At 52.2% G+C, this 11,059-nt stretch overlaps 1 protein-coding gene across 1 annotated transcript in view; it reads right to left on the reverse strand.

The window, feature by feature from the left end:
• akap6 (A kinase (PRKA) anchor protein 6) overlaps positions 1-10,992 on the reverse strand; it is a 73,023-nt gene extending 62,031 nt beyond the window's left edge. Inside the window, 8 exon segments of the mRNA XM_057011576.1 lie at positions 5-424; positions 612-753; positions 961-1,070; positions 6,075-6,246; positions 6,329-6,613; positions 9,531-9,646; positions 9,810-9,998; positions 10,883-10,992. Of these exon segments, the coding sequence (XP_056867556.1) occupies positions 5-424; positions 612-753; positions 961-1,070; positions 6,075-6,246; positions 6,329-6,546 (1,062 nt within the window). The 5' untranslated portion in view covers positions 6,547-6,613; positions 9,531-9,646; positions 9,810-9,998; positions 10,883-10,992.
• Positions 10,993-11,059: the final 67 nt, after the last annotated feature.

Consider the following 11,059-nt stretch of genomic DNA (forward strand, 5'->3'; position numbering starts at 1 on the left):
GGGCGGCTCTTTTGGGAAGTGACGGGCGCGTGGGTGACGTTTCTGTGCTGAGGCTCACGCCCTGCAGGCAGCGCTTTGCACTGTCACTCTGTCTGGGGGGGCCCCATTGCACTGTGGGTAGCGCTGAGGGAGAGCGGTCATCAGGAGCAGAGGGGGCACATGGGCCGCTGTGGAGCTGGTGGTTTGAGAGTCCAAATGGTTCACCGTCCTCCTCAGGTTCTTGGTTTAAGCTTGGGGTGTTCTCCACATCCTGGGGGGACTCCTGGGTCTTCAGCTCGGTTGCGCGTCCTCCAGGCTCGTCGCCGGGACTGTAGTCGCTCAGCTCGAAGGCAGTGATGCCGCAGTCCAGAGAGAAGTAGTCCTGGCTGCAGCGAATGGTCAGCTGACCACAGTCGTCCACCTCCGTCAGAGCGTCCAGACGAGTCTGAACAGGAGCGGGTAAACATCTCAGAACCTCTGAATTCACATTAATAAACTCAGATTAAAGCGTCGAAATGTTCCTCGATGTCCCCCTTAGAATGAGATCATGGCTGTTTCAGTTCCACCTTCATTTCTTATCAAACAACCCAACTCAACTGTGTGTGTGTGTGTGGTGTGTGTGTGTGTCGTACCTGGTGCTGGTCCTCACTGAAGGCCTGCAGGATGTCCGTCTGGCGGGTGAAGTTTCCGTTGGAGTCCTGCAGGCTCCGCAACAAACGCTCCTTCAGGACCAGGACCGAGACCCTGAGCTGGTGCCAGAGCAGCTGCACAGTCCTGAAAAATATTAGGCATCTTAGGCTGCAGTACCCTCTGAAACGGTGGAGGCAGTGTTGAGCAATGAAGGACAGTCAGAGCGTTATTTAGGATTAGCAGAGCAGTAGCTCCCCCTGCTGGACGCCTGGATAACGGAAGTCGTTTGGAGGGGAGTTAAGAAGAGAGACGTGGGGACACTGAGGGACAGACACAAGTGTGAGGACTCACCTGATGTCAACGATGATGTTGACGGAGTAGGACAGAAGTTTCAGGGAGAATTCTGTCTCCAGGAGGGCGTGAATCTGCTCTACATGATCCGAGATGTCCTCACAGATGTCCTGAGGGGGGAAAGGAAGACCGGATTAAACGCCGGGAGACAGAGGACAAACTGTGGAGGAAGACGAGCAGCAAAAGCAGAAGTGGAGGAGCTGAGACGTCACGTCTCCAGTTTTAAATGTGACTCAGTTTCATGTGGGACGAAACGGGAAAAACGGTGTCGGGCAGGAAAGTTTCCACTCAAACGTCCTCCTCATCCACCCTCAAACACAAACACACATTCTCCAGGACTTTCCTGAGCGGAGATGAAATCGAACGAAGGGAAAATCCTTTTTAAAACGTTGATTCAAACGATGCAAATACGCCGCACGCTGGCTAAAATTAGACGACCTTTAAAGACCCGGCGCCGCTCCCCACCCCGGTCAGATGTTTTACAGGCTCCTCTGGCCCCCGAGTCACCCCTCGGCTCCATGGCGACCGGCCCGATCAACACGACACCTCGGCGTGCTGCCGTGACCTGGATTAAAACACCGCCCGGCATGTGAGAATGTAGGTCAGCCCCGCCGCCAGCGCGGCTCATGCTAACTGGGCTAGCAGCGTGACCTGCCGAGCACCAGCCCACAATAAAGCTGTCAGCACCCTGGGACTCGTGCTGGAGCTTCACGCCGTTTCATCACGCCAGGTTCTCACTCCGAGGGCGACCGAACGTGACTCCAGATGACCCGGCGTGCACACCTGCCGCACGCTGAGGTTCTCCCGCTACACAACGGTTATCCGGGTCCCACGGAGCTCCCAGGAGCAGCAACTGGGAAAAGTCCATCACACAGTCAAACCAGCAGGGTGGAGATCAGATGTTTCTGAAGACTCCGAGGCCTTCACCACATCTTTGCTCATTAGGATTTCTCTAGAGAAGTGTGTGCTGTGCAGCCACGCACACACACACACACACACACACACACACACACACACACACACACAGAGGGTTTCATCATCAAAGTGCTGTCATGTTGTCCCAAAACTTGTGGTTAAAAATGTCACCAGTGTCTTTCAAACACTTCAGTAATTCACAGCTCTAATATGCTAATGTTTGCACGTGCACGTGCACGTGCACAAGCACACACCCACACACGAGTGTCCGTCTGATTGAATTAACACAGTCCACTGTTCCCATATGAAGTCGTTTGTTAGAAGTCCAGTCTGAAAGGCTAATGAGACGCTCTTGCACGAGTGCTCGTGCACGCGTGTGCACGCTCGAATGCGCGTGGGTGTTTTAACCCCAGCTCGGTTTCCAACGGCTGCTTTTGTTTCAAGAGGAAAGAGCAGGAAGTTAAAGTCTCCGCTGAGACGTTTGAGGACCAACGTGGACACAGACGGTCCTCATCCCCCATCAGCCCCTGGACACGTGGGACCGGTCACAGTCGTACGCAGGTGGGACACGATGCCACAGACAGCTGGAGCCTGACTCCACCTCTGAGGCGGGAAGGTTCTGTCTCCACCTGGGAAATGTAGTCCGCTGGTGGCGCTAGCAAGATTAGCTAGCGGGTCAGACTGGGTCCAATGTCCAACTGGACAAAGCTGGTAAAACTAAAGTAAACAGAACCAGGGGTGAAACCTCGTGGCCAGGAAGAACAGAACCGGTCCACAATCACACTCGGGGGTGAGAGCAGGTTCCAAGGACGAACAAGACGAGGTGGAGGAAGCTCAGAACCAGGAACTGAAGAACCGTCTCTGCTCCTCAGAACTCAAAAACTGCAACTTCTTTCATCAAATGTCCAAGATCACAGACGTTGGATCCGATTTGGTCCAAATAAACTCAGATTTGTGTCCACACACACACACACACACACACACACACACACGAGCGCGCTCTCAAACCCCGATCACGTAGAGTCAAGACTTGACCTGTCAATCACGTCCAGCCCGGTTTCTAATTGCCCAAAATCAATCTGAAGCGAGTCGACCGGGGCTTCAGCTCCCATCGCCGCTCTCGCTCTTCACCGCCGACATCAAGGGCTTCAGCGCGGCTGCATTCAAACCGGCCGCGACAGCTCGGCCTCATCCGCGCCCATTCCGTCCAATAACCTTCAGCCGTGGCGCCGCGGCCCATCAGCGCTGCCTGTTTTACCTTGGAGATCAAACAGTGGGCGCGCCCCCCCCCCCCAGTATTCAAATGAAGCAGCTTCAAAGATGGAGCCACACAAAGGAAGCTTTTTTCCAGTGGGGGAGAAAAACCCTCCAAACGCAACCTTTTGGCGGGCGGCGGCGTTCTCAGCAGGTCGTCCCCAGAGCCGACCCGCAGGAAGTCCTTTTATGGTCACATGGTTTTCAGCTTGTTTACACGTTTCCCATCGATCACTCGGTCGCTTCAACGGGCGACGGGAAGATCCTGACGTGGAGGAGAGCGGGCACGTGCGGCCGGGTTCAGGCGGTCTTACCTTTCCTGGCGGGTCGCAGGTCAAAGGTCAAACCTGCCGAGCTCCAAAAATCGAACCAAAACACAAAAAACAGCTCCAACGTTTTCCTGCTGCCATGTGGAGAAGACTGACGCCGCAGCTGCCCACGCGTGTGTGTGTGTGTGTGTGTGTGTGTGTGTGTGTGTTGACCTGCTTGTTGCACGGGGGTGTTGGGGAAGGGAGGGGTGACAACAGTTGGGGAGGTTATTTTAGGCACGGCCCCGCCCAACACCCCCCTCACACACACTCTTAGCGCCGTGGTTCTGGACTCTGGTGTTTTCCTCCCAGGCGGATGTTTGTGGATCTTCATCCTCCTCATCCTCATCAACGTTTCCTTTCCTTCCTGCTCTGTTTCCTCAGCTCCTTCACTTGTTCACTCCCTCGTCTCCTTCGTACACAGCTGTTCCCAGAATTCCTTGCTGGGGCAGAGGCGGTGACATCATCAGACAGAAATATCCCAACAGCCGGGAGGACGAGCTGCAGCCCAACGTGGGCGTCTGACCTTTGACCCCAGACTAACTGGTTCTTCCTTCAACAACACTGACTTCATTCGGCTTCAATCGGTGCGTTTGAGGGTTTGGGGTCACGTCAGGTTTGGGGTCAGAGGTTAAAGGGTGGAGCTGGACGTTAGACGGTCAACCAGGGTCCTCACAAAGACAGACGTTCAAACGTGTGTGTGTGTGTGATGCAAATGCGTCCAGCAGCCTGTCTGAACAGCAGTTGTTACACACCTCCTGCAGGACGCCAAGAATGGAGTGGATACGCACACACACACTCACACACACACACACACACACACACACACACACACACACACACACACACACATCACTATAATCATGTTCAACAGTTGTTCACAGCAAGGTCGGGTTATAGAAAAATGCCCTCCAGGCAAACTCATGCAAAATGTGATGGGGGGGTGGGGGGGGGGCGGGGCAACAGAGGGAAGGAACGAGAGCACAAAAAAAGGAAGTGAGAAAAGAGCAGAGAGGACGAGATGAAGAGGAGAGCCATGACCGTTTGATCACGTCTCTGATGGCGGTCCTGACACGTGGCCGGGCGCCGCGCCCAGATCCTGGACCTGATGCGTGTAGGGAGAAGGGAAGATGAGGAGAAACTGTTGTTTCCTATGTTCAACATTCCCATCTTTTTAGAGACGGAACGTCCGAGTGTTTATTATCGTTATTATGCTTTTTTTTCTATACATTCTAACATCCTACGTGCCAAGTTTAAATGTTTTGAAGTTCAGATTTCTGCCACAAGAGGGGGCTGAAGCCAATAGACTGAACGAGTTAATTATATGATTAAGCTACTTTATATGTTCAAAAAGGCATCCGATTTAAGTATTAAACTCCCGTGTTCTGATTATGGATTAAATCGAATTGAATCGGAAGGTTTTTGGACTTGTTTATACCGTCGGGGTCTGGTGCGATACTAACAATCAGCCACTAGATGGAGCTGTCCGCCCGTAAACGTTCTGTTTAACATCCTCCTGTTATTTAATTAGATGAGAATTTTTAAATATTGACAGTTTATGTGACATTGACAATGTTTTTCTCTTCAGCTTTGAGACCTCGAATTAATGTCTTAACTTTTTGTCCTGTTTGACTCCCACATCCCACAATTTGTTACCTGAATGGTGATTAATCCCTACTGGAAACATAAAACAGCACCGCTGATTTTCCGTTTGAGGAAGGCTATTATTTACTTTTGTTTTTGAATTTAACTTCGATTTTGCTATATTTCTGGTTGTAACAGCTTACTTTGGCCACTAGATGGCTCCCTTTGTCCGTTGTTTCCTTTTGATTTATTTAAAAATCTACAAATTAAAGGTAATTTCGGAGAAGACAGACAGGTGGAAACAGATGATAAGAGGATGGAGAGAAGAGATGGAGAGACAAAGAAAAAGGGAGGAGAGTCAAAGTATGAAAGAGATGGACAGAAAGAGAATGGAGGAAAATGGAGGAGAGATATGAGGCGATGGAGAGGAAATATCTGTGTCATCGAACACACTCATGAATAAAAGGTCTGTTGCTTCACCTGAGCAAAGAAAGACGGAAATAAAGACTGAATGAAAGGCGCCTGCTTTGTTTGCGTCAGTCTGGGAGCGTCGCCGAGATGTGAGGAGAGAGGAAGTGGACCGGCGGTTCCTCTGAGGAGGCTTCTCCTCGTCTCTGACGATGATTAATGCTCAAAGTGTTGATTCTCCACCTCTGAAGTTCTAACAACACCTTCACGCTCGGCTCTTCTTCTGTGGTCTGACTCTGAGCTGCCGTCTGGCACCGGTGCCGAGGAGAACCACCTCCGTCCTGAAGGAGCTCAGACACCTTTGAACCGTCCCTCCACTGTCCCCGCGTCAGTAACACACTTATCTGAACCACCACACACACTCGCTCCGGTTACATAAACGCACCAGTGGCGTGACGGCAGATGTGGGTCGTTACGTAACAGAGAGGTCGCGGACAGAGGCAGGGCATTGTGGGTAATTGGGAACCTGAGGGTTGAACTGACTGATGTCCCAACACACACACACACACACACCACACACACACACACACAACACACACACACACACACACACACATCAGAGACAAAGAAGAGGACGAAGACTACCTTGAGCTGCACCAGGTGGACGTCCACGTGTCGGCCGTCGCCGTCCTGACCCACCGAGTGTGTGAGCTGCGTGACTCTGTCGCTGGTCGTCCTCAGCCAGGTCTGGATCTCAGGCAGGTGGAGGACGACCTTCCAGTCGGCGATGGTGTGGAGCGGCGGAGGTTTTCTGGACCTGCAGCACAGGTAGAGTGGGACCCATCAGGGTCAAAGCAACACTGGGGGGGAGGGGGGGGTCCAAGCTGCTGCTCTGTTACCTCCTGCAGGCGTCTCCTCCGGGCTGAGGCCCCTCCCCAGGACAGCTGGGACTCAGACCAGGTGAGGACCGTCTGTCCAGGTCGCGATGCTCTGGGTCCAGGCTGAGGTGGACAGAGGTGGAGGAGGCGTGTTCCACCGCTGGGCTGACGGGGGTCACGGAGGTGATCATCGGGGAGGGAGGTTCGGGGGGGCCGGGGGAGAGAGCTGCTGCGCTCATGGTGCGAGACAGAGACGTGCGGGGGCGGGGCGTCGCGACGTGGGCCAATCAGGTCGAGCGAGGAGAGCTGGAGACACAAGCACAGAGACGCCCTCAAGGTTTCATCACAACCGCCCGCAACCGCCTGACCTTTGACCTCAATTTCCACAGATCGACACCGCGTCAATATCGGATCCACACGGAGCGCGGAGGGATGAAATCAGCCGCTCGCTGCCGTCACGGGACGGATGAACGGATGAAGAGTGAAGCAGTGAATCGCAGGAAAACAATCACCTCTATTGGCCGCCATCGATCCCAAAACCATCCTGGGCGGTCCGGAACGTTCCGGGTGAGAGACACAAGCCGTCGCTCTTCCTTTCAGCCCTGTTCGTCAGTAGAGTGTCACGGCATGGTACCAGTGTGTGTGTGTGTGTGTGTGTGTGCGTGTGTGTTTACGTCCTCAGGACAGCCGCCGCAGCAGCTCCAGACAAGCATCTTTTATTCATTTCCTCCATATTAAACATTCATTCTTCAACAAACTCGTCAAACCAGACGAGGAAACGAAACCCGGAAGAGCAGATCAGACTCACGTCCAGATGTTCACACCAGAGAAAGGTGACCTGCAGAGCCGTGAGACGGGCCGAGCAGCGGGACAGGTCGACCACGCCGGACTGGGACCGTAATCTCGCCAGCGGATCGATGGCGGCGTTAAAGACGGCACCACAGAGGAAGAAACCAGAGATTCACCACCGTCGACGTGATGGATGAACCCGGACGGAACGAGACTGAAGCCACTAACGAGCCTAAACGTAGCATGTTCAGGGACACAGGACACCCCCGTCCTGCAGCGGTCAACAACAGGTCAGGCAAAAAGCGTCCAGGCCCAGGTGACCCCCCCACTTCCTGTCTGAGAGGTCATGTGACTGACAGGACATCACCGGCATCACCGTGACCTCATCGTCTGGGGGGGGGGGGGGGGTGATGTCACGCCAGGACTTTAACCAGATGTTGACGACACTGTCGATGTTCTGCTCCGTCTCCACGTCCGGGACACGTGTCACATCTGCCCTCATCAGCCCTGGAACGTGGCTATTAATACGCGGCTCCGTATCCATGACGACCACCAATAATCAGTGAGGAAGAGAAAATTAGCAGGTGTTCGGCATTAGACACCTTCAGCCACCGTCGGCAGAGAGGCCGATGAAGACGTGTGTGTCTCTCGGGGGTCTTCCTGCCTCGCCCCAGCATCAATAATAGATCGGGGGGGGGGGGGGGGGGACGGGGGGGGGCACTGGTCCACCTTTTCCTCTCAGCCTCGTAGTTCTGCTCAGCATCAGATCAAAAACGGTCACGTGACGTCAGTGTCATGTGACAGGATGAGATCAGTAACCGACGTCAGGCTGAAGCTCCGGATCAGGTTACGTCCAACGTTCCGGGTTGGATCCCCGCTGGGATCACATCAAACCATTAAGCCACGTACGCCAGTGTGGTTACTGGTCACCACAACCAGTTCAAACCGGTCCTGGAAATCAACCTGAAGTTACTCCAGAAACAATGTGAACAAACAGCACCAACCAGGAAAGACCCCCCCCACTCTTTATAGCCCCTTTTCCACCAACATTCCCAGCAATTTTAATGTCCTGGGAATTTTCCTGGACCATTTAGGTGACTTCATCCAAATCCTGCTCAAGGTTCCTCTGGTGGAAACGGGGCTCCTCCTCTCTCGCCACCTTCTGCTGAGTTCAGACGAGGTCGTTTCATCCCAACATCACAGACGGAAGCGCTGAACCTTCCAGCGGCGTTCCGCCACGACATCGCCGCACATTTCCCGACTAAACTGTCACGTTGGATGACCCTCAGGAGAACCAGCTCTGGATGGAGGCTGAAGACCTCAGAGGAACCTGCGGGAGACGATGAAGGTTCTCCACGGAACGTGTGTGGAAGCCCAGCAGCTCGAGGAGCTCCAGCCTGACCTGTTTTTGTCCTGGTGGATCACACAAGGATCCAGCGAGGATCTCCGACGATGACCTCACCCTCTGATTTAATCATGTGGCTGTTACAGGAACGCTGGCCTCCCTAACAGCTCCACCGGCACCAACACGTTCCCACATCTCCATCTCTCATCCTTCTCTTTGTTCTGCAGACTCATTCGCTTCCTTTCAACCTTCTCTTCTTCTGTGGATTCATCCGGAGGAGCTCCAGATCCAAGGTGACGGACGGAGGCCGAGGGAATCACTTCAGAGGAAAACAGCACATCTCACCAGAGCCCGTCAGGTCTTTGTCAGAAGATCTGATTCGTCCAGAGAACAAGAAACCAACAGGAGGGGCTCCTGAGAGGCTGGGCTTGAACTTCCGGTTCCTCTCTGAACCATCTGAAGACACCAGAATTTAGTTTTCCCTTGTTTTGATTCCTCTCATCGGGTTCGTGTCCATTCTGTGAAAGAGGAAAATCTACAGCGAGCCTCAGGTAAACAAAGCAGCTCCTGGACGAAGAGCGAGAAGGAGCTTCTAAACCAGAGCAGAAGAAGACCACCTGTGGACGTACCGACATAAGAATGGATGCCAGAAACAGGAAACGCTGGCCTGATGACTCACTGGTCACTTCCTGTTACCACACTTCTGATCTGCTACATCACATCCACATCAGGAACACAAAAAGCAGCATTAAACCACAGAGCAGCAGTCTGGCCTCCTTCTGTAGGCAGCAGCTCCTCTGCAGAGGAGGAGGAGGAGGAGGAGGAGGAGGAAGAGGAGGAGGAGGAGGAGGAGGAAGAGGAAGAGGAGGGGGAGGCCTCCATAACAAAAGCTCAGGGGAGACACTGGGAGTCACCTCCCCTCCTGACTCACTTCATCATGCTAGCATTAGCATCAGGCATCTGTTTAAAGCAGCATTCCAGAAAGGATAAGACAACAACACACACACACACACACACACACACATCCACGCACGTATACACACAAACACACTCAGGAGGTCACAGAGCAGCAGGTTCTGCAGTACGTACCACATCGTCCCCTTCAGTCCATCTCGTCCTTCTCTTCCTGAGTGCCGGATGCTAGAGGATGCAGAGAGAGAGAGAGAACGAGGGAGGGAGGGAGGGAGGGAGGGAGGTGCCTCAGACTGCAGAGAGAGAGAGAGAGAGAGGAGGGAGAGAGAGAGATGCTGCTAACAGAAAGAGCGCTAATGCTAGCAGAGACGTAGAAGCAGCGATGGGTGGAGGGCTGGTTGATGATGCAGCACCTTTGAGCATGAAAACAGTGGGTGAGGAGGGGGGGCTTGTTACCTTGGAAACTCAGATGATATGATGGAGGGTGGAACTGAGCTTTGATTGGATGAAAGGGTGTGGCGCCCCCCCCCCCCTTACTGAGGGGGGAGGAGAGGGATGACAGAGCAAAGGCTGTGGCCCGAGCAGAGGAAGCCTCCAGCGACGCCTCTGGTGGAACCCGGAAGTGCAGCGTTTATCACGTGACACCTGCATTGGTCGCATTAAAAATGTGACATAGATGCTTAGTGCAAATAAAATGACGGCTCCAACTGTTGCTGGTGCTAAAACTTTAAAACTTTAACCTACAACAAGTAGTTACACGTAATTCAATAATAATCAACAATTAACCAAAAAGAAATCAAACGCATAAAATCTTAATGCCAAATATTGTTGAGCATATTTGCCATATTTTCATTTCATCTGAGTTTAGTTTAGATAAAAACACTTTCCACAATCAAGTGTAAAGATAATAAAATGATCAACTCGTGAATTTGTAAGTCTCTGTAAACATCAGCTTAAATCATTATTTTCTTTTACATGTGAGTAGTGCCAAAAATGTGCTGCTAGCCTTTTTTTATGTTTTCGTTTAAATAAAAATTGAGACTATGTTTTAATGCTTTTCTTGACTGCAGAAACGCGTTTTCCTACTAAAAGAATACTTTTGTGACACCACCGGATTTACTTACAGCACCTTATTTATTATTATTATATTTATTATAATTGCCATTATATGATGTTAGCCCAAAAAATAGCTTTAGCACGTCGTCATAGTCAAACCGGCATCGTGGATGTTCTGTCCGACGAGCTGATTTTAAATCAATAAACACGCACACAGGGTGTGTGTGTGTGTGTGTGTGAGTGTGTGTGTGTGAGTGTGTGTGTGAGTGTGTGTGTTTAAATACAGTTCAAATACAGAAAAAGTTTCATCGGCTGGTGTTTGTGGTGCACAGCGTTTGTGTCATTATTAAATCATTCGTTTATTTCCAGAACAGTTTCCAAACATCCCATCATGAATTTCCGGTGACAACAACGTTAGCCTGTTGTTGAGTTAGCCGCAGGCTCGCTACCTAAACTGACTTTCTCTTGCCTACCTGCCTTCCTCCTGTTTTTCCTCCGCTTCTGGCCGAGTTTTCCAGCTTTGGGTTGGAATTGTGCGGGAGTTGCGCAGGTGTGAATCACGCAGGTGTGATGGAGGCGGGACGACGCCATGTTTGTGTGGCTACGGCGCCCCCTAGCGTTCACCCTCAGCATGTGCTCAGTTTAATTCA

Source organism: Takifugu flavidus, chromosome 16, assembly GCF_003711565.1.
Source record: "Takifugu flavidus isolate HTHZ2018 chromosome 16, ASM371156v2, whole genome shotgun sequence".
NCBI classification, from domain to species: Eukaryota; Metazoa; Chordata; class Actinopteri; order Tetraodontiformes; family Tetraodontidae; genus Takifugu; species Takifugu flavidus.